The sequence below is a fragment of the Myodes glareolus genome, chromosome 16, assembly GCF_982192425.1.
Source record: "Myodes glareolus chromosome 16, mMyoGla1.1, whole genome shotgun sequence".
Lineage (NCBI taxonomy): Eukaryota > Metazoa > Chordata > Mammalia > Rodentia > Cricetidae > Myodes > Myodes glareolus.
This window is the reverse complement of record NC_142041.1, coordinates 14,748,608-14,775,954: the sequence shown is the minus strand read 5'-3', so window position 1 is coordinate 14,775,954 and position 27,347 is coordinate 14,748,608. Positions and strand designations below refer to the sequence as shown.

General features: G+C 41.0%; 1 protein-coding gene across 1 annotated transcript; it reads right to left on the bottom strand.

Annotated features, from left to right (window-relative positions):
* Positions 1–8,733: 8,733 nt before the first annotated feature.
* On the bottom strand, positions 8,734–27,147 carry Oprk1 (opioid receptor kappa 1). Its single transcript, XM_048420560.3, has 3 exons — positions 26,680–27,147; positions 16,010–16,362; positions 8,734–9,625 (listed from the first exon to the last, which is right to left on the bottom strand). The coding sequence occupies exons 1-3, from the start codon at positions 27,042–27,044 to the stop codon at positions 9,093–9,095; spliced, it is 1,251 nt and encodes a 416-aa protein (XP_048276517.2). The 5' UTR covers positions 27,045–27,147; the 3' UTR covers positions 8,734–9,092.
* Positions 27,148–27,347: the final 200 nt, after the last annotated feature.

The window sequence follows — 27,347 nt, the reverse complement described above, 5'->3', positions numbered from 1 at the left end:
ATTTTGTGATCTTACATTAGAGCTGAAGTTTGAGTGTGTATGTGTGTGTGTGTGTGTGTGTGTGTGTGTGTGTGTGTGTGTGTTCAGGAAAAATAGTTTTACTGAAGTGTTAGAAGAAATGTGTGTGTGTGTGTGTATGTTAGTTTTAACTTTTTATGGAGAGTCATAAAGATTGAAGGTTTTCGCAGTCCCCTTCTTTGCCTTCATTTTTACCTAAAATATGCTCAAAGGAGAATCAGTTGAAAGTACACAATTTACTTTTTGTAACCCTGACTTTAAAGCACTCACCTCCTTCCCTGGAAAGCTCTAATGAGTGTCTCTTTTGCTTGCTCAAATATTCTGCAGTCTCCACATGCCTTAAAGCAATTGTTCTTAGAACAAGTAATTGGAACCTTTTGGTGTTTTGTTCAGCTCGTTAAACTTTTTAATCTACCTTTAGGAACCACATCTGAGCAGAGTACCAAGGAAAATAAACATACATATATGCATATAATTTTTTTCTGAATTCTAAACTAAAACATCCAACAATTCATTTACTAACAGCATAGTAAAGTGTTTTTATCCTTTTTCCTTTAACACTCATACACACACATACACACACACACACACACACACACACACACATTCTCACACACCTAAAGCTAAAATGTCATGTCTGATGCCCTAAAGCCAATGAATGAAATTGGTCCCAAATTCAAATTTCTCAGGTTCCCAAAACAACCACTTTTTATTTTCATTGTTGCCAGAATTTTTTTACATTGCTCTTTACCACACAGAGCATCTTTCAGTGATTACCATCTGCTCTTCCAACCGAGTTTCTTAGAAACCTCAGCATTTACATACATATTCCTTCAAGGGGATGTGAGTGGGTGAGCTAATGAAGTTCTCAAGCAACTCTTTGGGATCATTCCTTTTGTCACAGAGTCTGAGCATGTACTGTGGGTAGGTGAACGGGGAAGTTTGAGTGGAGGGAACTGGTGAAATCTTCCTGCCTTCTGTCTACAATCCAGTTACTAGTCCAGAAAACTTGGTTGTTACAGGGTAAAGTTTTCTGCATCTTGTCTCAGCTGAAGCCGTCACTGTTTCTACCCCTTGTCCTCCTGGGAAAGTCCCCTACCCTGTCCTAGAATCTTAGGGTTGAAAACCCCAACATAACTGCATGTTCTTTGCTTTCGTTAAACTGTTTGCTTGGTCCCTCTGCAACCGACAACCAGGATGTGCTTTTTCTGGGCTCTGTGTCTTTAACAAGTTCCTGTGATATACACTGGGGCTGCTCTGTGAGAAATGTTTTTCTCCAGGCAGTTGATGGCAATCTTACTACAGACTAACAATTCAAACTCTGGCCATGTCTTTGGGTTTTTATACCATAACATGAGGACACAAAGTCACTTCTGTTAAACTGGCTGGTTTCTCTGAGGGCTGTGGAGATAGCAGGAACCCTTCTGTCCACATCACACTTCTAGGTGAAAGGATCAAATGATCAAAAGCTATTACTTTCGGGCAGGGGCTGGGTTTGGAGGGAGTTGCCTTCATACCTTCCTCAGCTGCTGCCACCTTCTGAATGGGGGCCTTGGTCGGGAACTTTCAGGGTTTATTTTGTGATATGTAACTGGTTTCAAGAGCAATCTTCACACAAGAAGGACAGAAGGATGTGGCAGATTTTGATGTACGCTATGGACTGTGGCAGTGACCATTGTTTCCCAGGCTCAAAGAAGGGACATATCTCCAACCTGAACAAGAGGAACCCACAGGGAAGGAGACACTGCAGAATTCCCAGCAGTATTAGCCACAGTGAGTCAAGCTCTAAACTACTGTGACGAGATTTTTGCTTGTTGACTTGCCTACATGTGGACTTAACAAAAACCTAAGGTGTGTACCTGTGAAAGGTTGTTTTGACTGTTCTAGAATCTTATGGTTCATGCAATTCATAATATCTGAGGAATAGAGAGACCTTGTTTTCTCCACAACCCACATCTCCACTAAGGAAATTCTAATTGTCTTTTCCCTGGCCCAGTAATCTTTCACAGGGGTTCAGAACTCCAATTTCCCTTGACTTCATCACGTGTTCCCCTAGTTTCTTGTGTGCATGTATGTGTTAACAGGGACCAGCCAAGAAGGGCTGTATTTTCCTGAGCCATATAGCATGAATGCCCATTGAAAAGAGAAATTCTATACTAGATCATTTGGGATGGGAAGACTCACCTTAAATTTGCCCCATACCTTCTGCAGACAGCTTGTATAAGGCCATGAAAGAAGGAAGCTCTTCACCTTGCCTGCTTTCCCTCCCTCGAGCTGGCAAGTCCATTTCTTCACTGGCATTGGAATCTACTTCTTTGGTATTCTGGGGTGTAGAGAAGAATAGCTGAGGCATCTAACCAGGTGGACTGAAAAACTATTAGATTTTGAGCTTTCTAGCAGGAAGCAGCCATTTCCCGAATAGTTGGACCATAGCCTGTAAGACACCCTAATAAATCATTTTCATTAATATAAAATCTATACATTTAGATGTCTGTTGGTATTTCATAGTGTAAGAACTCCTGTGCTCCATCTATGGCATCCAAGAATACCGTTGTTTTTATCCCATGCTAACTGCACACTTCAATTCACCCCATTTCCACCTGCTCCTGCAGTATTTTTTACATGAACATCCTTTCAAAGATTGTTCCTATTTTCTGTGTCTCCACAGAGTCATTCATTTTCTTCCCATTGTGCTGTTGAGAAAAGGATGGAAGTTTGAATAGATAAAGACAATGTATAATGACTCTGTTCTTTTTAGCACCCCTTTCTCTTCTCTAGTATAGAATTTCTCTTTTCAATGGGCATTCATGCTATATGGCTCAGGAAAATACAGCCCTTCTTGGCTGGTCCCTGTTAACACATACATGCACACAAGAAACTAGGGGAACATGTGATGAAGTCAAGGGAAATTGGAGTTCTGAGCCCCTGTGAAAGATTACTGGGCCAGGGAAAAGACAATTAGAATTTCTTTAGTGGAGATGTGGGTTGTGGAGAAAACAGGGTCTCTCTACCCCTCAGATATTATGAATTGCATGAACCATAAGATTCTAGAACTGTCAGAGCCACCGTGTAAGATGACCTGGCCTTGAACACAACAAAAAAAGACACTGGAGCCCAGATGTCCTCGTTTGCATATGTACTCAATATGCCCATCATCTTGAACCCTCAGTTGCCCGTGCTGCATTGCAGACAAGGTCCCTGATTTATGACCTAGGACATGTGTCATCTCCTGGCATGAGAGAATCATTGGGGTTGCCAATGAAACAATGGCTGTGTAATTTTAGAATTAGAAGAAACCATAGAAATAAGTGAGCCCACTTGTTTTTATATTTAAATAACGTTTTTATGGTGAGAAGAATTAAGATAATAATAATAATACTTGTTACATTAACCACTGCTTAGTAAGTAAGTCCTTCTGGTAGTTAGATGATCTCAACCTCTTTTGGTGGTAGATATTTTGTCAACATTTTACAGAGAAGATTCTAGAAGAGACATAATATAGGGTCTAGATTGATGGCTTCATGGTTAGGAGTGTTCACTGTCTTTCCAGAGGACTTAAATCAAGGTCCCAGAACCCACATCAAGCAGACATAGCTCTGTGGATTTGATGGCATTTTCTGGTATCTTTAGGCACTTAGACCCTGTCATTTGGTCTCTGTCTTAATTCTCCTTTGTAGAATAGCTTAAAGGTATGCCATTCTCTGATAGGACCAACATTGCCCTTTATTATTTGGCTTTCATTTATTTGTTTTCTTTGCATATTAATTAATTCTTGTTTCTATGACAAATCACCTGGCAAAATCAAGCAGGAATCTATTTTGGTTCACAGTTTGTGGGTGAAGTTCATCATGGCAACAGGAGCCTGAAGCAGCTGGCCACATTGTGCTGGCAACCAGACTGCAAAAAGAGAAATACTTGTTTTCTCCTTTTTATTCAGCCAAGGACTCGAATGTTTAAAATAATTCACCCACACCCAGGGATGGTCTTTCCTCCCAAGGAAACCTCTGTGGGAACACTTCATAAACACATGCAGACATGGGTTTTCATGAATGTTTTAAGACCCGTCACACTGACAGTGAATAATGACCATCTCATTTGGCTAAGTAAGATGAGTCACTATCATGGAAGTTATTATTATTATCATGGACTGTAATACATGACCTTACTATGTAGCCCAGACTAGGTTAGGTTTCCTAAGAACTACAAGTACACATAAATAACTTATCTTATTAACCAGTAGTTATCATTTTGAGTGCCTCCAAATATTGGAATAACTGTTATGTTTTCATTTTTTAGTAATTTAGTATGCATTAAACTATGCACACAGAAATTTAAAAGCACGTCTAGGCAGATTATAGAATTTCTTAGAAAAGAACGTAGTCTTTACTATTTAAATAGCATGGTATATTATAGTATATTGTATATGTGCATATATATAGTATATGTACATGTATATCATGTGTACAAAATATGTTTATTGCTGATTCGTGCCACTCTTTCAAACTACTACATTTTTCTTGCTTACTTGCTAGATATTCATAGATTATATGTATCAAAAAATTATCTATTTTATTTGTTTGTATAGACTCTAGTATAGTTCCTGATGTATATAAATATTCTATCAAGAACACTGTCTAAGAAACCCAATTAGACTCTTTGGTGGCTTGATTTACATTATTGCCCAGTCTCTACACATGGAGAGACCATTGGCAAGAGTTAATACAAAGAGCTCAAAGTATCTACAATCCATCGTTCCCTCTCCAGTTGTAGTAATATTCTCCTTAGAAAACAAGCACCCAGTCACATTCCCCACACACAGACATGTGCAGAGTGCATATCATTAAGAAAAAAGAATTGTGTTTCAAAGGAAAAGTTATTCATATCCCATTTCCTTAGATTTTTCTCTATATTGGACCCTGTTTTAATAAAAAGGCTAAAGAATCTACCAAAATGGATACGAAAACTTACGCTTTAAATTCTAATCATTTATAAAATTGAATTGTTTGTCACAGATAAACATTAATAACAAATGTGCTCTATCTTAAAATGACTCACTAGTAAGTTCTTTGCAGCACACAGCAACCAAGATTTTTTTCCAGACACTGACTTTAGGGCTGGGCATGAAGCTCAGTAGGCAGAATGCTTGTACACAATGCAAGAAATGCTATATTCGGTCCTCAGCATCGCAGACAATTGGCTATACTGGCACAGGCTTATAATCCCAGCAGTATGGAAATACGGACAGGATGATCAGAAGTTCAAGGTCATCCCCACCTCTAAAGGGAGCTCAAACCTAGCCTGGGCTACAGAAAACTCTGTCTCAAAAACTAGCAGTGATTTTAAAATTTCTTTCTGCTCAGGTGAACAAATATGTGGTCAGGGGGTAGTCTGCAGTAGCGATGCGTTATACTGACAGAAGGGCAGGAAACTGAATGCATTTGCAGGTTGGAGTTGATTTAAAATATTTTTTTTTACCAGGATGCTTAATTTGGGGTTTTGCATGTTTTCATATTTTAAATTTTGTTAGAAAGGCAGGACTTTCCATTGATTCTGGGATGCTGAGAGTGTGATGATAAAATCAGATTGTTTGCTTTGTTCTGTTCCATTGAACACATTCGGCCACATTTTGATGGGTTGGAAGTTAGTGACACATAGATTTCTGAGAAACAGTTGACCTTATTCTTGAGACTGTGAGGCTTCACAGAAGTCTCTGAAGAACAAATGTCTTATCAGCAGAGGATTATAATTTTTATCAGGTACAATTTTGGTTTTATTTCAAGGCACACAATCATATGTACAATGTATAATTACTATCTAAGAGTATAAGATATAAGTAATATCTGTCAGGTAAAGGATACACCTTTCCTTCAAAGAGGAAAATTGTCATGACCTGATCCAGTTTGTGACCATATTGACACCATGCCATCAAAACAATTCTTGCTTGAAAAACAAATCTTGCAGAATGAATATACAATCTTGTCACAGGTTTTCCTCTAAATTCTTTCCTTTAAAATCAGCCAATGTACTCCTCGTTTTGTAGATCTTATATATAAAATGAAATATCTATATATTGTCAGATACAAATTAACCGCTATCTAACACATCAATCACAAAATTAAACCCTTTTTCCAAAAATTCTTGATTTCTCTCTAGACAAGTTTTGTTTCAAAAGTTGCCACTAGAGTGGGAAGATAGAGTCCAAGCAGAGTTGATTTCAAGGTCACAGATATATCAAACAACACCTTCTTTGTATGACGGAGGAGCCTTCTGGGAACCACAGAGAGGGAGAGTCACTTGAGGGTCATGGTTAGACAAAAACACTGTTTGAAACAATCAAGTATGGCAGTGTGACCACTGCTCCCTAGCATCATGCAGATGTGCACACACATGTGTGCACCTGCTCTCTTTCACATATATATGATCATGTGTATGTACACATGTTTATACTTCAACAAAAAAGCACATATATGTAATTTATACTTTCCTTCCTGTGTGTGAGTCTTTTTACCATTCTTTAAACTAGTGACCCAAAGGGGCTGTCATCTGCTTTTCACTTTCAATTTAAGAGTCATGGAGAAGCTCAAAATACACCTCAAGGGCAGCTAAGCTACTTATCTCCCTTCCATGGGATCAAGAAATGCAGGAATCAGAGATATTAGGAAAGTATATGGAGTGTTAATTTAAAGAGGCCACTATTATAACTCCATTCCATGATGATGTGGTAACTACATTGTATTTTGTACTGGGCAGAATCTTCCAACAGCCCCCACTCCTTCTGGGCTGTAGAAGAATTTCTATTGCCTACTACGATTCCAGTATTTGTTCCTGGAACTTCTTTGTTTACATACATGTCCCATTAAAATAACAACCAAGGCTAATGTCACCCAATACTTAAGTCATTCTTATTTATATATTCAGTTATAAGAATGAAAGGGCAATGATTCTTTAAGAAAGATGTGCCTTGGACTGGCATGACAACTCAGTGAGTGAACGCACATGATACCTGATAATGTAAGCCTGAGTTCCCCTTGTGAGTTCCCATTCCCAGAACCCTTATAAAAGAAAAGGAGAGAGAACTAATTATGGGAAATTGTCCTCTGACCTCTCTATGCATACCATTATGCACAGGCACATTCTCATCATCATCATCATCATCATCCTCATCGTCATCATAATGATAACAGTTTTCAAAGAAGTTTGTGTCTACCCTACGACAACCGTCACTTCCTTTCATATGTCTTTCTTCCTCTGCTAGCCTCCATGCTTAAATCGACATTAATATATTTTCTTAATACATTCCAGACTTGTGTTTTTTAAAAAAAGAATTCCAGGGAACCTAGGTATCCAGTGAGATTTAAGAAGTCCTCAAAAGAGCACTTCAGTTCCCTTAAAAAATGTCGCCATTGAATTCAGTAGCATAAACGTCCCGAATGGAGATAAATATTGTGGCAGGGACTCTGCAGAGCGTGTCATGCCTTTATGCAAGCCTTGGTCTCCAGGAAGAGAGGGAGCAGCAGCAGTGAAGCAGCTGGTGGTTAGAGCTCAGAGATGGAACCAGGCCTACAGTCTTCAGGTCCACACATTAGATGTTCCATTAGACTCCAAGGGGCGCTGCCCTAACCATGCACAAGCTTAGAAATAGCTGTTATTTCTAAATTATCCTTTGCTTCTTCTTTCAAGTCAAATTACAAAAAAAAAAATTCTCATTATCTCTGAACCATAAGTTTTAAAGAAGGAAAAATTTATATGTTATTTGGAAGATTTAGCAAAATTATCCTAAGTAGGTTTCTCAGACAATAACCTCCACAGGTGCACCCTTCCCCATGACCATGCAAGCTGTGCTCAGCCACCTCAAGCCTCATTTCCTTCTTCAGCATACATTTGGGAGCAATTCTCCTTTCTGAGGAAAGTCAGAACATAATATCGGAAGATTTGCATTATCAAAACAACTTGCTCTAATTGAGGAGAGACTCCAGCAATAGGTTTGTGTTTACAAATAGATGTTATCACAAAATAGACTTGACCAAAACTAAAAATCTTAGAGTGAATTCAAAGTTTGGGGATTTATTAACACCAACTGAAGAGCAGTGATAGAGTACACGATGCTGGAGGAATCCAGAGGAGATTACAACATGACTGAGTCCCAGAGAAATTTACATTGCAACGTAATAGCTCTGCATCCATTCTCTGTGCTTCCAGGGGAATCCCTGCTGCCCCTTTAAGAATTGTCCTGGCTGCCTGGCTGGACAGGAAGCTTGTTCCTTATTTACACATAGACTATTTACAGATGAAACTATACACACGTTGTTGGTATATAAACATCATATTTAACTTCAGAACATCATTTCTCAGATTACCTACCTGAATAGCGTGCTAAAACCCAGAGATTGTAAGTAGCAAACTGTAGCTTTCAAGGCATTAAACACTCCGAGAAGAGCATTCACAAATTTAAACAAGTTCACAAATGTCAATGTGATGCTAACACTATGCATGGGTCTGAGTCCAAGTTCTTCCTAAGATGCATTCTTTTCACACTTGAGACATGTCCACCCAGCAGGGTATGAACTGGGTATGTTCTTTGACATGCTCCCACTCTAACTGATTGTTTCTGCCAGTGCTAACAGGTAGTTTTGGTGTCCACTAAGCTTTGGATCCAATGGTGTGGCTTGCTTTGCCTTTTCCTTTATTAAGAAAATAAATAAGCTAAGAGAAGAACTCTATAGCTTTGGAACTATGTTGCATAAGAAGGTCACGCAGCTGGAGGTGAACTAAACCAAAGGAACCAGAAGAGTCTTATCTTTGTTTATGAATGGGTTGGGATTAGACTGGCTTCACTGCCCTGGGCATGAGGATTATTGTTGCCAGGACCTCCTGTGCTCTGTTCTTCAGACTTGCTGTCCCTGCTCAGCTAGATCACTAGTGCACCCTGGACTTTAAGACTTTATAACATGACATGTCTATGTTATCAAATACCTCGTCTTTCCATTTTAGACTGCAGTGGTAATCTGGGTTAAACCAAGATCATTGAACTCCTCTCGACCTAGAGAGCTACAAGAAGACATCTCCACAACTAGTCATACAGGCTTATTCATCCCATCCACATTCCTCACAGAGGCAGGATCCTGAACTGTGTTCCTAACTCTGTTGGTGCTCTGCCGCTCCATTCGCACCTTCACGGGGAAGCAGAAGTCCCTAAAACACCGCTTGAAGTTTTCATCAAGGAAGGCATAGAGGACAGGATTCAAGCTGCTGTTGGTATAACCCAAAGCAATGCAGAAGTAGTAGCTGGAGAGGGCAGCTGTGCTGTGGGAGGTGCTGCCCAGGGCCTCCACCAGGATGAAGATGTGAATGGGGGTCCAACAGATGATGAAGACAGCCACCACCACCAGCACCAGCTTGGTGATCCTGCGGAGATTGCGGTCCTTCTCTCGGGAGCCAGAGAGGAGTCGGACGCTCTTGAGGCGCAGGATCATCAGGGTGTAGCAGACGATGATGATGAGGACCGGAATCACAAAGGCGAAGATGAAAACGCAGATCTTCATGAAGAGGTCCCACCAGGAATAATCGTCATCAGGAAACTGCAAGGAGCACTCAATGACATCCATATCTGCCAGGGGTGACCAAAGTCAACACAATCAGAGAGAGAATCCTGGTACTGTCAGCACTATGACTGTGGGGCTATATGTTAATCCCAATACCTTTGATTTCAGAAGTCCAGGTACAGTGGGGTAGTACTGGAAGCAGAATAGCAATGCAGACATTAATGGTTCATGACTGAGCATTCTGTCAAAACAGTGATGCTACAGAGCTATTTGCTGTCAAACACAAAATTCTGAATAGAATAAACAAGCAAGTCTGGCTAGCAGTGTGATTTGTCCAGCTCAGAAGGTTGGCCTGGTGTTTGGGGCTTTCAGAGGAGCCAAACTGTTCACTTTTAGGGTGGCACGTATGTTGTATTTCTCCATATTAACAATTTCCTCACACCCACGACTCAGACAACAACAACAAGAGTTAACAACAACAACAACAACAAAGTCAGAATCTATTTCTAGGAAATAATTAAACATTTTGAATCTCCCTATTGAATTTAACAAATACCAGCTTATCTTAAAAATAGTAACTACTTAGGTGGGTCCGTAAGAGCTGATAATGAAATACGTCTAAATGTGACTCAGCTGCTGTGAGTTACTAGTACCATGTGCTCACCAGGATTAACAGCATCCTTGAAATGTGAACAAAAATTGCAAAGGTAAATGAAGACCATGCAAGAGAAAGGAGTAAATATCTACATCAATCTGGTTTAGTGTTTATGTTGTGGAAACTCCTTCAGCCAAAAGTCTTTTAGACACCAGCCCATTTGGGGCATGATTTCAGGTACTGTAAACTATAGACAAAAAGTGTGTGCTGCCCTCTTTTATGAAGGGCTCAGTTCCTAGTTTCCAGCACACACAGAGGACTGCGGATTGCCACCTTTACTGTGAGTTTATTCCCAAATAAAATAAACCTTTGTTATACTCTATTCCAGACAATTGTGGAACTCTTCGATACGCCTACATGTTTATGTGAAGTGTTCCTCAAAAATCACCACCATTGTCTTAGAAAACAAAATATTAAAAATCTTCGGTAGGTGGTATGTCATGAAACCCTGAGTTTAATATAAATATTTTATATATCTATTAAATCTGGTAAACTTTATCATTTTTTAATTTTTGAATTTAGTGATTTTATTTTATGTGTATAAGTGTTTTGCCTGTATTATGTATGTGCACTGTGTGTGCCGGGTGCCCATGGTGGTGAGAACGAGATGAGTCCCCTGGAACTGGGGTTAGAAATGTTTTGGGGGTGCCATACAGATGTTGTAGAACTGAATGTGAGACCCTTGTAACAGCAATAAGTGCTCTAAACTGCTGGTCCATCACTCCAGTTCCATAAAAAAAGAAATAACTTTCCTTTTTTTAAAGGTGATCTTGAATTTTATTTTTTTATTTTAAAATAATGATTATTTTATTAAATTTTTATTACATGCTAACAGCAGTTTCCTCTTTCCTCTCATACTTGTCCTCCCCTCACTTCCTCCTCTCCACTCACCCAACCACTCCTCTTCTGTTTCTATTGAGAAATGAACAGGCCTTGTATAGGTATTAACTTTGAAACATGGTATATCAAGTTACACTAAGACTAGGTACCTCCCTAGTATTAAGGCTGGGCACACCAACCCAGTATGATGATGTCAGATGTCCTTCTGCATATGAATTGCTCTTATTGGTTAATGAATAAAGTTCTTTCAGTCAATGGCTTAACAGAGCAAAGCTGGGCTAGAAATCTGATCAGAATTATAGAGAGAAAGTAGGGGGAGTCAGAGAGCCACCTTGTAGCTGCCTAAGGAGGACAGATCAGAACCTTAAGAACTTTACCAGTAGGCCACAGCCTCATAGTGATACAAAGTTTGAAAGAAATTGGTTAATTTAAGATGTAAGAGCTAGTGAGGAATACACCTAAGCCATTGGTCAAACAATGTTGTTATTAATATAGTTTTTGTGTGGTTATTCAGGTCTGGGTGGGCAGAAAATGAATGAGCAGTCTCCTACTACAAGAGTCAGCCAGGAATATGCTTAAGCTATTGGCTAAAACAGCTTTATTCATTACCCAATGAAAGCAACATATATACACAAGGACACCCCACATCAGTATGAGGAATAGGTTCCCAAAAGCCAGCAAAACATTCAGAGACAGCTCCTACTCCCTCTGTTAACAGTTCCACAAAAAGACCTAGTTATATCACAGCAGCCTATTTGCAGAGAGCCCAGGTGAGCCCCATGCAGGCACCAGCCATATAGCCTTCAATCTACAATTTGCCCTGCCTACAAGATGTGCTGAGGCGTGGGGTGGGGGGAAGTACAGAAATTGTGTGAGTGGCTAATCAAAGACTGGTCCAGCCTGAGAACCAAGCCACTGGAAGGAATGAATCCATCCCTGAAATTGCCTGGAAGGCCAGGACTCAGAGGCGGGATGCACAAAGACCTACGATAGAACCAAACCTAACTGGCAAAAGAAAAAGTCAATGTAATGATGCCTTAGAATAGTCTGCTTCACTTGTAGATTTATAGCCTAGGCCAGTTGTCATCAAACAGACTTTATCTAGCAACTGATAGAAACAGATGCAGACTAGACTCATAGCCAAACATTAGGCAGAGCTTGGGAAATTCTGCATAAAAGGGGGAGGAAGGATTATAAAGGCCAGAGGTGTAAAGAACATTAAAGAAAACCAACAGAACAAACTATCCTGGGTTCAAGGGGATCACAGATACTGAACTAACAACCATAAACATTTTCTTGCAGATAAGAAGTATGTGCTGGGGATGGGGAAGTTGCTTAATCTTTGTAGATCTCTTTCTCACAGAAGTTTCAGTTGAAAAGTCATTTAAGGAATATTTACACAAAGATTGCTTTCTTTGGTTGTTTTCCTGACAATGTGTTTCACTCACGTATTTACTACATAGACAGATCATTTTCTTTTAGTAAATTATGAGATCATTATTTTTTCTTGCTATTCTCTCTAGAATGTAAACACCCTTAGAATAAGGATTAAGTCTAACATATTCTTTAGTACAAGGGTCATGACTACAGCACATACTAAAAAAAGAGAATGAACTTTAAAATAAATGGTTAAACACATGTCATGTAAGTACAAAACCCTTGTGCATCTAACATGAAAGAGTCGCTCATCAAACTTGGAAGCATCACAGTGAACTGCTGAAGCTGGGTTATATAATTTAACTGTGAAGGCTCCTCTCACTTAAACCATCCCACAGATAGTTGCATCTTAGTAAATACTTGATCAACAGGTATTATTGATGTGGAAAACGATCAATGGTAGCTACTTTTAAAAATTCGTATGAAATAAACACCAATTGTGAGGTGTGAGTGGCCTCCAAATGTGCCTTAGGCATTGAACATGTGTCACCAAAGAGGAGGGACCACAGATGGCCCTAACCCATGATTTGTTTCAAACATCTGTTCCGGAAAAAGAAGACATATTCAGACTGAATTATCTTTATGGTTGCTTCAGTTAAAAAGTAGTGTTTCTTCAAATACCACACGATTGTTCTCACAGACAGAATTTAAAGAGCTTGATCCTATTGAAGGTCAGGCTAGAATTGTGGTTTCAGGATTCCTTTCCCTTTGCAGATTAGTACAGTACAGTCATAACTTTCATTGGCAAGTAGTCCAACACCTACAACTTCTATAATTAGAACTAGAACCAACAGCCAAATTAAAGATTTATTTTTCAGTCATTTTGTTGTATGCTTGTTTTGTTTCCTGTTTTAGTTTTTGAAATTAAGCTTATTATTTCCCTTTCCTCTCTCTAAACCTTCCTATGTATACCCCTCACTCTCTCAAATTCATCTCTATTTCTTTAACTGTTGTTGCATACATATTCATATATACATATGTATAACTTGCTCATTGTGTATAACGCTACTTGTATGTTTTCAGGGTTGATCATTTGGTATTGTATAAGTAACTGAGGATTATTCCCTAGGGAGGGCTATTTCTCCTGCTTCTAGCATCCCTTACCTGCCTACAATTCTTTGTCTAGGGTTGCCTACTATAGTACTGGTGATAAGCAGATTATGACTTACTAAAATAAATAATTCACACATATGTAAAACGCAAGATTCAATATTTAATACCCATAAAGTGAAAACATTGCTATATACAAGAGCCCTCACTATTGCATAGGCATTGGAAGATGTTGGCGAACATATCAACAAGTCACAGCAACCTCTGAGGACCAAGCTGGTAGTTGATGATGCTGACATGCTGAAGAATGATATCAGCCAGTCATTTCCAGTTGGAAAGATGGCCTCAATCACTCCTCCTACTCATCAAACAGTTCTAACAGGCAGCGTGGGGTATCACTCCAAAATGCCTGCAGTCCACGAAAACCATCTTTCATAGTATAAATAAAACTCCAATTAGAAAAACGTAAAAGGAAAAAACAGTTATCCTACAAACCACTTTACTGTGCTCTCCTTTGCTGCACAGATTAGTCTTTACTGACATCAGTGCCTCTTTTCCTCTACAACATCCATGCATTCATCTCCAGCAACATCTATCTGGAAACAAACATATCTCTCTACATTTCATCTTTCAAAATCCTAACTGAAACTCATTTCTCCTAGAATATCATTCTCTGACACATGTTAGAAGTACTACAGTAGTTAAATTTGCAAGTGGAACACAAAATGTAAAACCAGGTCTATATTTGCCCTGGGAAAGTCTTCTATCACCTTTTGCTACACAGCCCCTTCTCATCTTAACGTGTGCAGAGCATTCCTCCAGGGTGTGACTTGTATGTACAGACACCTGAACCTCAGAAGAGCTTCTTGTCATTTATCTTCCCTTAATGTAGTCATGAAAAAACAAATTCTTCTCTGTGATTATTCATCTTCCCAACTGCTTGTTTGATGACAAGTGTCATAGTCCAGCACCTGATGTAGCTGTGCTGAGAACTTGCAACACAGTTCAGAAGAAAATGCCATGAGAACATGACACCAAGAATAACCCCTTATTATAAGCTGCCAATTTGGGGTGATGATGTGTTCATTTAGACGGGGCTGTGACAAGGGTGCCACTCTAGGGGAGGAGCTGATAATGGAGGTGATGCAAGTGTGCTGTTAAGAGACAGACTGGAAATCTACTTTGCATTTCAATTTTGCTGTGACCCTAAAACGTCTCTAAAATCATCTAGAATGAGCAAAAGTCACCCATGCTTGGACCATGTAAGATAAGCAATGATTTTTAGCACCTGTCCTGTTCCTAAGTCCTTGCTACACATGTTCAATTATCTGTACTCACAGGTACTACAAAGCTCGCTAATAAAAGTGATGCATCTGGACACCTGCAAGAGCACTAAGCAGCATTTATACAGTTCAAAGGCTGTTTACCTGCTCCTCTCAGGGAAATTTCTATTAAGATCAAGCATATTTTCCATAGCTTCAAAAGCAAAACTCTTGAGACAGTGGTTCTCACCTTAGTTGCAGGTCAGACTAAGCTAGGTCACACTCCAGCTTGATCAAGCCAGGCACTCCAAGACTGCTACCCAGGCACTGGTGTATTCTCAAGAACCCAGGCAACGTCATCCCTCACCCCAATTTGATGAGCACAGCGAAAGAATAGTTTCCCTGTTTGCCTAGAGCAAGAATTGTAAGCACCTGTGAACCTGATTTTGAGCTGACCTAAGCCAATTAAGAAAAGATATATGAGGAATAACCCTAAAGTGGAAAGAAGATCTCACATATGTGTTCAATAATTTAATCCCTTGTTGGGAAGAAAAAGAAGCAAAGCCATGAGATTTCTAGGTTGCATTTTCAAAACCTTCTTGCCTTTGGCTCCTTACTTCATACCCTTCCAGACTGCATTTTCTCCCGGTCATAAGAGTAATGAGTGTGATGGAATTTAGTGGCAGTTAAAAGGGCTTGTGTGCACACACTTTTCTTCTTATGACCCACAGAAATCACATCAGGATTTCCACACTCACTTTCTGGTTGGTTTGCCACATCATTAGTTAAAATATGAATGTCTGAGCTACTCGTTTCCAAAGTATGTTTTGTAGAATGGTACTACCAACCTCAGTGTCATAAAAGCTTCTGTGGGAAGTAAGGGAAGAGGAGAAATAAAAAGGAAGCCAGCATATATAGTTTTCCCTCCCTGGTTTTACAGTTCCTCCTGAATCACCAAGCGCTTTAAAGATCTGCGACTTCTGGGTGTCTATGCTCTGGCACTGTCATTACCCCACTCCAGGTACGGAGGTGGAAAGAAAAAAATTCTGTTTCTAATCCTCTATGGATTTATGAATTATACATTACTTTTTGTTTGCTTGTTTCCCAATAGATACATGTTCCACTAGTTCCCAAGGTAAAAAAAAAAAAGTTTATCTAATCAAAAATTCTACTTTTGTAAGTGGGATGAAAGCAATAGATGTTACCTTCTCTGACTTTGGTGCCTCCCAGGACAATCGCTGATATGCCAACAGACGATGCCAGCAGCCAAATGCAGATATTGATGATCTTTGCTTTCAAAGGTGTGCGGAAATCCAAGGCTTTCACGGGGTGACACACAGCAATGTAGCGATCCACGCTCATCATGGTCAAGGTGAATATGCTGGTGAACATGTTGTAGTAGTCTATGGAAATTACAATTTTGCACAGAACATCCCCAAAAGGCCAGGAATTCATCAAGTAGACGGCGCTCTGGAAGGGCATGGTGGTAGTGACCAAAGCATCTGCCAAAGCCAGGTTAAAAATGTATATGTTGGTTGCTGTCTTCATCTTTGTGTATCTAAATGATAAGAAAAAATGTCAGGTCCTTCTGGCTCTGCAACTTAAACCCAGAGGGTGAATATTAGTGGCAGTCAGTGAACAATTTTTTGCTATAAATTTACTTGTTCTTTTTGCAGTCATTGCATGTGCAGATTGTAAAAGGTTTGATTAAGGTTTTGTCTTAGTGCTTTGCTCAAAACATTTAAATAAAATAGAGAATGAAGAAAGTACAGATCAATAAATAGATGAATACACAGGCAGACTTGAATACATAAAGGTCTTCATGTCATAAGTGATGATTTATTTTAATCCTTCATAGAGGTCTTACATTAAGTATTTTTGAAATACTTTTCTTTTGTTTGTATAATGCAAACCCTTTTCCCTTCATAGTTATTTTGACAAATCAATCACTGCAATTATTTACTTTTATTATTGCTTTTGAAAGTACAAAATGTATCCAGCAGTAGAGGCCAAAGCACAATTAGAGTCATTGATTTCTGCGTGCCAATATGCCACCAACTTGTCATTTTAAGTGTAGTATATAAACAAGACAGAACAAGATGAGTTATATTTGATACAGAAACATCACAGTAGATAAAAATAAATTCTGTCTTTCTCTATCCCAGTCCTAGACAAGTTTTTAAAGAGTACAGTTGTCTCACTTTTCAGTCAAGGGAACAATAACGTTCAAGTTGAGTTGGCAAGACTGCCTGGAAGCTGAAATCATTCTCTACACTACAACACAAAACTCAGAGTATCACCGTTGTCCCTTAAATCTGAATCAACAATCAAAGAGTCATTCCTTGAAGTAATACTTCCTCCAGAATCTATTGAGCAGTAAATACCCATAGTGCTTCACCCCTCTGAAGCCAAGAAGAAAAACAGTGTGTTAATTCCTTTCCATGTATCTCAGAATGTAAACTTCATCTCAATGAATGTACCCTGTCCTTCTAGACACATACATTTCCTCATGAAAACACCCTGTTGTCAATGATATCAGAGAAATGGGATGGTGTTGCCCAAGGTGAAGTCACAGTCCTGAGTCTCAACTTCCTGAGTCAGTTGCTGATACACAAGGATAGTAAGCTGGGAGCCTAGGAGAGAGGCCACTGTGAAGTCTGGCTAATCACGTCTGGCAGGCATTGATGCATTCTACCCTCAATATCCACTGCCTTTCATCTCCTCCTTCTCTTCTTGTGAGAAACAAAGTATGTTATTGTCTGGGTGGAAGGGCATTACAAGGATTAGTAATAAAGCTAGCAAGTTCTGGTTTCCTCCATGTTTCATTTCTAAATGAGTGATTTACTCAGGGAAGTGGAGAAACACATTACACCTTTGGACATTTAATTCAAATATTATTAAATGCCCTATATGTTTCAGAAAGTGTTTAAGGCTTTATAACCAAATACTCATAATACCTTTCTAAAGCCACAGATAGCTAAGCAAAGCACAGTTATGAAAGTAATGTTTCTAATGAGAAAATATAGACTGCAATACATTTGAATATTGCCTGTTTTAAAATGTGATTTTGTGTTTGAAAAAATATAGGTTATAGACATAATTCCTACTCCTTCAAGTTTCCCTAAGAAAATTCTCTGATATTATTAGAAGTTTCAGCTGGTGTAGCTTTGGTATCTACTCTTGTGTTTAGAGTCTCTGAAGTTTCTGTGTCTTCATTAACATACACTTCCATACTTTGCTTTATAAAATTAGACATACCAGGGTCATGATCTTCAATTTTTTCCCTTCCAGTAAACAGACAGACTTTACTAGGAGGAATTAGTCAGTTTTGAATTGTGATGATAAATACCTGAGCTATTCAACTTGTCTGCATAAAGGATTAATTCTGTTCCCTTTCTTGGAGGTTCTATACCATGTCTTGCTGTTCCTGTGGCTACAGGTCAGTGGTAAGGCAGCACATCTAGACATGCATGCACAGCAGGGCACAGCAGAGCAGAGCCATTCGTTTTACCAGTAGCAAAGAATATGAAGAGGAGCATGAGGTCCCAAGATCCCATTTAAGTGCACACCTACAAAAGCCCAAAGGCCACCCACTAGTCTGCATCCATTAAGGGTCTAACACTACATATTCAACACAGGTCTTTGAGCAATGTTCAAGATCCAGAGAATAGCAAGGACCTAATAGATAAGCCTCAGTTTCCTTGTGTACAAAATGCATGCTCACTGCACAGCATTCCAAAGGTAACTCTGAGGCCTGGGGCAAAATGTATTTCTCCCTTTTCCCAGAAATTGTGTCTGATTTATACCCTGTGCCCCAACCTTTCCTCCCCTCCCTTTCGTATTTGGGGTGAATCTAATAGCAAATCCAGAAAACAAAGCTGAATGCAGCTTCCAGATAATGCTCATTCCCATTTTACCCAAATTAGCTTGAACACAAAGATGGTGGTCAAATGAAACTTGAGCTCTGACATAGGAAAACACAAGGGCAGTAATACTAAATGCCACGAAATAAGATATGGGCCCAAAGTCAGCATAAAATGTTGGGTGAAATCTGGTTTTTAGTTTTTCAAAATATTTATAAGCAATAGATGCATAAAACTGTATAAGATCTGAATTTAGAAAGATTCCACATCATGTCATCAGAGTTTGGAAAAAAGGAACTGAGCACAGACAGCAAGCACAGCGAGCACTCATTTCAAAAAGGTTTTCATCCAGAATTTATCTCCCTTAGGCCTCTCGGTAGCTCCGTGTGGTAGAGCCTGATATTGCTCTTCTACAAAGGAGGCAGCTAGGAATCATGTCATTCCCTTTTAAACATCTTCACATGATATAAATACAAACTAAAGTGCAGAAACTTCGATCCAGGAGTTAGAAAGCAAGTTATGTATTCCTCCATCTGTCATTCCAGTGCCCAAATAACTTTCAAAAATCTAATGTTATGACTTCCACTTGTCTTACTTGATTCTCACCCCTGCCCTTCAAACTGTCTTGGAGATTTATGCCTTTTCACATCTCTAACTGAAGACATTTGGGCTTGAGTGATCCGTGCAGCACAGAGAGACAGGCCTTGCTTTGAAGAACAGGGCAGGGCTCCAGCCTGCAGACAGGTGCTGAGAAACCTGCCACATTGATGGGACAGAGAGCTCACAAGCAGAACTATAGGAAAAATAAGCCAGAAATTCAATAGAATTAACAGTCTTTGAGGAAATACACTGTGCTGGATTCCATGAACATGTAAGTAGAAACGAAGACCTCTACAATCAGAGATTCTGGCAGAGCCCCCAGGAGCTGCTTGTAATTAACTACAACAAAATGCCAGCCAGTCTTTTAATTCATTTTATGTCCACTAAAGAGAAAACATAGTTTTTTCCCCTTGAGATAGAGTATGATTTTTCTCCATTTCAACCGTAATGCTTTACAGAAATTTGCAAGCATTTAAAGTAAAATGTCACCCTCAAGGTGGGAAGTTTTGGCTTGTGTGCAGAAGCTGAAGGCGGGTTGTCTGCAAATGGTTGCCCTTCTTAGCATACACATCACAGAAGCATATGGCACTAAAGGGCAAATACAGGGGTTTCTCCTTGCTAATCTCCACAGAGCTAAAACCCTGAGTCACAATACTGTACATTGGACAGGAGGAGAAAGACAGACCAAGAGGGCAGAGGTTCTTTACCCGGTAGACATGGGTTCCGAGAGTCCTCAAGAAACACAGGATTATACTATAGGTCATTAGGGTAGGGCAATGGGAGGTGATTGCCATTAACAAGCAGAGCAATAGCTGCCCTGGTGATGATGGTGGAGGCTACTATCCCCTAAGCACTTACCATGGGGTGGGCCCTGCTGTGTGACTGTGTGTGTGTGTGTGTGTGTGTGTGTGTGTGTGTGTGTGATCTAACCATCACCACAACTTTGCCAGCTCATATGCAGTTCCTAAAGCACCATCTCACACTTGGTAAGTCACTAGTAGAGTGCATAAGAGTTTTGTTCTTGATGGGTCATAGGTATCCACTGGCCCAACACCACTGTTCCCACCCATCTAGTCTCCCATCATTCCCCAGAAAGCCTATCTGTCTCCTCACTACCTCCTGCAAAGGATACTGGCTACCAAAAATATCTCTGTGTCCCTATCACCTGGTAAGCTCAAGTTCCCATCAGGTTCTCTCTCTTACCCATCTGTGCAGATTTTCCTGGTTTCTCACTTCTTTCCCTCTGTGTGTTCATAAATGCAATGTAAATAGTAGTTATACTCAGTGTTTGGGAGGGTGTTGTTGTTTCTGCTAGCTTGTTAAATGGCACGGATTTGGTACAGACACAAACCAAGACAGGCCTAAGGACATTTGGTTGAAACTGCAAAGACAGAATCTACAGGTGTGAAGAGCCAATTCTAGTGATTTGGAGGTGGAGGGTGGCAATGAATGAATTCAAAGGAACAGGTAACTTGTTCCACAATGAAAGCCAGTGAAATAGTAGAAACCCAAACTTTGGTACCAATGTAATGAAAACTACAACTCCACTAAACCCATGGATATGGCATCTATCTTTCAACACTGGCACTGTCCACATTCAGACTCAGTAGGAGGAAAGCTGTGCAGCCTCGGGGAAACAGTCCTTTTGAACAAGCAGTAGGAGACCAATATGGCAAGAGGCAAGCAAGTGGTGGGTGGGCTTTCTTTTGCATTGCCAACAAGAATGATGTATTTGCTATATTGGGCATGTTTTCTGGGTTGCATAACATGCTAGCTTCTATGCTTATGATATAAAAGGGTGGGCAAATGAGGAGACATTGGTCAAAGATACAAATCCTCTGTTACAGGATGAATTCACTCTGGAGAAAAAAAATGTATAAATGATGCCTATAATTACTATAGTGTGGATCTGAACATTGTTGAGGGTAGATCTTAAGTGTGCCTCCTCTAACTGGCACTCTCAGAGAAGCAACTCTGTGCTGTAATGTAGGTGTTTATTTATGTTAAACATTTCACAGTATATACATGTCTTAAACAATGTTAGTTTTCTGTCACAGTAACAAAATACCAGAGGGAATCCATCTGTAATGAGGAAAGCTTGTCTTGGCTTCCAGTTTGGGAGCTTTCAGTCCGCTATTGGCCCATTTGTTTGGAGATGGCCGTGATGGCTCAGTATGTCATGATAGAGGAGGCCTCGTTACCTCAATGGAGGAGAGGGGAGAGAGAGCAAGAGCTCATGTATGCACCCCACAATCTCTCCTTCCAGGTCCTGCAACCTCACTTTCTTACATTGTGCCATACCTCTTACACATTGCACTGCCTCTGAGCAGCACTTCAAGTGTATGACAACATCTTCAACATGCAGGCTTTTAAGTGACATTTTAAAATGAACCTTAAGTACAAATGACCTAACCACACCTTCAACACAAGTCATTTTCAGTAGTCAATTAGACCTCAGTGGAATCTGATAGGGTGAAACAAACCCAGTGCAAACTTTGGAGTCTGGGTGACAATCTTGAGTCTGCGCAGGTAAACCAGTTGTCTCATTCTGGTTGGGGCAGGACACTGACGGTGGAAAGACTGCATATGAGGGTCAGGGTATATAGAAAATCTATGCCTTTCTTTCAAGTTTTCTGTGAACTCAACTATTACTTTAGAAAAGTCTCTTTTAAGATATTAAATAAAATTAAAATGATTAGGAATGAAGATTGTCCTGATCTGATTTCTCAGTTAAATGACTTGAAAACATAATGAGTTTGCTTCATTAAATTCTCCGGATATCTTCAGTTCATCTCAATAAAATTAATTTGTTAAGCATCCTTCTGGATTACTTGATATTGAAATCATGGTTGCTTACTACGAGGCAGTAGTAGTTTGTCAGTTTCTGAAATGAAAGAAAATGTGGTCCTTGCCTCTGAGCTGTCTCTGACACCACCTCACTCCACAGTCCCTCTGTGGAACCTCATTCCCATTGGAGCCAGGGTGTTTCCAGTGTTCACCCTTGTGCACAGAGCCAGCACAGGAGAATGAAACAGGAACACAAGATGCTGTACTTGCTCAGGTAACCACACAGGTAACCAAGTACAGTGACAATCCTTAGGCAAGCATCACAACTAGGCAGGCTGTCCCAGCAGGACTGTGGCCCCTTAAGGAGGATGGAGAATGCCCAAGAAGTAGTCAGTGACTGGGAAAAGCTCATCCCTTCCTCTTGGTATTGTCACAAATTCCAGCATGTGCAGTCAGGCACAGCCATCTGGGTAACAAAAGGCATACATATATTTAAAATTATTTCTCTGGCTTTATACAGAAGTCTGAAGAGTTGACATAAGCAAAGATTTAAGTCTCTTATGAAAATTCTGACCTGATTGGCAGTTCTGCATAGTAAGTGTCACATAAATGGAAAAACAATAACCCACAAGAGTTTTGCAGCATTAACTCCATTCTTCAAATCCATTCTCCTGTGAGGTGTGGTAGTACAGAGCAGCAACTCCAGTCCTTGCTCGGCTGAAGTAAGCGGATTGTAGTTTGAGGGGAACATGGGGAATTTAGTGAGACTGTCTCAAAAACAAAGGCTACCACCATCTATTTTTCTTCGACAAGTTGTCTTTATCTATGACATAAACTGGCATGCCCTTTTAAAGAGAAGGTGAAGAGCAAGTAATTGTTAACTTCAAAGCTCTTGATACAATCCTAAGCCTATACTACTTGTCCGGTTGAAATCCCTCTGATCCTAGAAGGGTAGCTGTCTCACAGCAACAAAATTGTAGATTTGTAGCAGAACACAAAGCCTCCAGGGGCAACCATGTCTGCCTGCATCAGGAAGTCAAGCTAGGGTGAAGGAGGTGCCACCCACACAGTTCCCAGGAAGATACTGCCACTGAGGATACATTTTAATAGCTAATGGAGAGAATTCTTCCCTCCCAGGAAGACACAAACTAGCCTGAAACCAGCCCCAAGGCAGATGCCAGGATGGAAAGTAGAGTCAGGAGAATGCAATGTGGGAGCAGTTAGAAGGCTTTGTCTGTGGGCTGCTCACTCAGGAAGAGCTCCACAGCACACTTCTGTCTTTATTTTCTACGGCGCTGGGGCCCTATGTGTGCTCACTAAGTGTCCAAACAGAGGCAATTCCTCCAGCTATGCGTTTTAGTTTTTATTTTGAGATTTATTTTACTCTCATTAAGTTGTCCAAACAGGCCTTGAGCTCACATTTCTCCTGTTTCAACCTATCAGGTAGCTGGGAATGCAGGGCTATGCTCCCAGCCCAGCTGACTTCTTTCCTCCCTTCCTCCCTCCGTTTCCCATCCTCTTTATCTTACTGTGACTGTTTAGCTTCTGTCCTGAAATGGTTGTGCAGGATCCATACTTCATTGAGCTCACATACTCCACTGAGAGAAAATAGTTTTAACTATTCCACACAAGCAGATGCCATGAAACTAACTCTCTTCTGAGAGATTCTTCAACATGTACAAAATAATTGAAGAAGAAAAAAAAGATGGGCTCTTAATTTCTGAGGTTGCTTTTGCTCTTCTTGCGTAACAGGAAATGTTAATGTTGGTTCCCAGACAGGATGCAGAAAAATGAGAGCATATTGTTTTGCAGGATAAAGCTGCAGGAGGGAGCAGTGGTGCATGGGATATGACCAGCCACGCTGTCCACCAGCTTTCTCTATGCTCCTCTGCAGTGGTCTACAGTATGTAAAAGGAAGCCAAGATGATACTCGTGAGACTCTGGAATCTAGACAAGGACATCTAGTGCAGGGATTCCAGGGACTCTGTGGAGGGGGTGAAAAAACTGACAAGGAAGACACATTGCTACTGCAGACTCTCCTGCTGGGTCATCATATTCCTTCCCACACTTATTCAGTTCAGACATACAGTTTGGTCATTTTAGTCTAGACTGGCTCAGAGATAATCGAAATAAGCCAGCAGTGTCTGTCCCAAACTTAAGATGACATAAGCCGAGTGAACTATGGAACTTCTGCTTAGTGGCCTAAGGAAAAGTAAACTTTGTCTCTTATTTGTAGGTGAGGAAATTAGTTTCTTCACGACAATCCAGCTCCATGCTCAGGAATTTTGGATGGATCAATAAATTTGAGCTTGGGAAACATATCCTTTTCCACAGCAGTAGTCCTTCCATAGTTACCTTTAAGTCTCTTTCGAGATGATTCTTTTGGGGAACTTTCAGTGATGCTGAGCTCCAAAGAAGCAAATGTCCTCTATTCCAGAGCAAGTCTGGGAGTGAGCCAAGCCCTGGCTGCAAAGTCCTGAAACCTGATAAAAGGAAAAGCCTCAGCCTGTCACCAAGATCTGACGAATGTCTCATTTTTGCCTTGTTTTTCTCTGTAAAATTTCTTTGTTTATCCTTTAAATTAATTGACAAAGAAATGTACTTTCATAAGAGTGAATTTTTGACCAAATAGATTAGAAAAGTAAACCACGCAGAACTTGAAACTGGAAGGAAGTGCTCTAGAACGAAAGGGATGGGTTAGGGTCAGAGTGTCACAGGCTGAGCTCAGCCACTGGTGTCCTAATCGCTGGCACATCAGAATGTGACTGGAGACAGGACCATCAAAGAAGTCATTAAGATCTGGTGAGATCACACAGCAGCTCATGTGACTGATGTCCTTATTAGAGGTTAGGACATAGGCACAATCAGAAAAAAAAAAAGGCCATTTGATCATTTGGAGATGACAGATGTAAAGAGTGATGAAATGTCAAAAAGAGATTCCAAAGAATATTGATCTAGTACACTTTAACCTTGCGGTTTCTGCATCTAAAACTGTGAGACAAAATGTTCTGTTATGGAAGCCACCTAGTCTATAGCACTTTGTAATGGTAGCCCTGTCGGAATAATCCAGATAGGTCTAGAAATTCAGCAGTGCATGTTGGATCATCAGGTAGCCATCCAGAATGAGGGGGGAGAGTGGAGTGTTTTGGTAAAGTTGGATAACTGTTGGGTGGGGGTAAGAGAAAGAGAGAGAGAGAGAGAGAGAGAGAGAGAGAGAGAGAGAAAGCGAACCTGCACCAGAGAGTTTTGGGGTTTATCATCACATTCTTGATGATCATGGCCACAAAAAGAAGGAAGGAAGGAAGGAAGGAAGGAAGGAAGGAAGGAAGGAAGGAAGGAAGGAAGGAAAAAAGGAATGAAGCCATGGGGGTGGGGTGTCAGTAGGTTTAATGGCTATGCTCAGCCATACGGTGGCTGCTAGGTCTTCACATATCTTTATTTCTTCAGACTTCTTCATCTGGGTGTTACTGTGCAGGGTTTATGTAGGAGATCTTAGTTGATCTTAAGCAGGGGAAGCAAAAAAGAGCACAAGGGCAGGTGGCTGAATCAGAGACTGCACTAAGAGTATGACTGAGGTTTACCAAGGAAGAATTTGTACCCGGGCACATCATCTAGTCCTTCTGGCTTCCTGCATTACCGATTTCAGAAGCCCCGCTAGCCTCACAATCGAATAAACCGATCCCTTGTATGAATTCTTTTAGAATACACATATACCACTGGTTCTGTCTCTCTGTTTGAGTGATAAAGTGAATATTCCAAGAGGGCTGAAGAGATCTTTGAGGCCACGGAGGATTTGATCACTTAAGAAACAGAAGAAACTAATCTATGAAGCAGCCAAAGCTCAGGGGATGTAGGGATGCAGAGGGGGAAATGGGAGTCTCGATGAACTGAGTATCATGGCCCAGGACTATGATCCTAACACTCGAGTTTGTGGAGGCAGGAAGATGGGAATTTCAGACCAGCCTGTACTGCAGAATGAATTCAAGGTCTGCCTGGGCTGAACAGAAAGAACTTGTGTCCAAAAGCCAAGGGCTAAACAAACATCTCAGAAGTAGAGTGCTTGCCTAGCACACTTATTGTGTTTGTTCCTGGGCTCTGCGAAATCTTGCTAGTGGATATTCACTAAGTAGAATATTGGTTTCCATTTGATAAGCCACAACACCAGTCTGATGAGTCACAGAAAATTCTGAATTATCTTCACTGCATTTGGTGGGCCTGGAATTTATTTAAGAAATATTTAAACAGGGCAGTAAAGTGCTTCGATCCAAAGCAGGTAAGCAAGCAAAGGCTTGCATAGATGTTCTCTTCTATTTACCAGGGGATGACCTTGTCATCAGAACCCTGGCACTTTCCCCCAGCGCTCTCTCAGCAGAGGTTGGAGCCTCTGCTTTGACAGGCAAGCAGTTCTTAAATCCTAAAGGTACCTTGGGTTTGCCCTGTGTGAACCCCACAGCTCCATCTAAACGCTCCCAGGAAATTCTTGTAAGATGTCACCTTGGAGAGTCTCCAGAACCCTGCACGGAAGATATCCCACACCTGGCTGGCTCACACCTACACAGGTACACATTGTCAACTCGCCTCCCCTCTCCACCCCTGCCACCACCACACCCTGTCCCCGCACTCACCGAATGATGACAAACATGACCAGCGAGTTGCCCACCAAACCCACCACGAACACCACTGAATAGACAGCGGTGATGATGACAGGGATGGCAGGGGAAACGTGCGCTGTCTCCAGTGGCTGCTCTTCTGAGTCCATGCTGCCGTTCCTGTCCGATTCTACCCAGTTAGGGAACCAAGCACTGCTGTTGGGGAGTAGACAGGCACTCGGGGCGCAGGTGGGGCCTGGCTCCCCGCGGAAGATCTGGACCGGGGACTCCATGGTGAGGGCTGCAGCTGGAAAGGGAGGAGCAGTGATATCTGCGGGGCTGCGGGAGCAGAGGACAGACTGAACCCAGAGAGACAAACTTTGCCTGTGCAGGGGCGGCATGCAAGGCTGGCAGGCGGGAGCTCGCAACCCCTCAACTCAGCCTCAGTCTGTGGGCGCTCATCCAGAGGAAGGGGCTTGGAGGATTGGCCTCTTGGTGGCACCCCCAAAACTCCTTAACGCCCCGCCCCCGCGGGCGCTCGCTCTCTCTCTCTCTCTCTCTCTCTCTCTCTCTCTCTCTCTCTCTCACACACACACACACACACACACACACACACACACACACACACACACACGCACGCGCGCGCGCGCACACACACAGACATACACACTGATAAACTGAGAGCATTTGCACGTTCCAGGAAC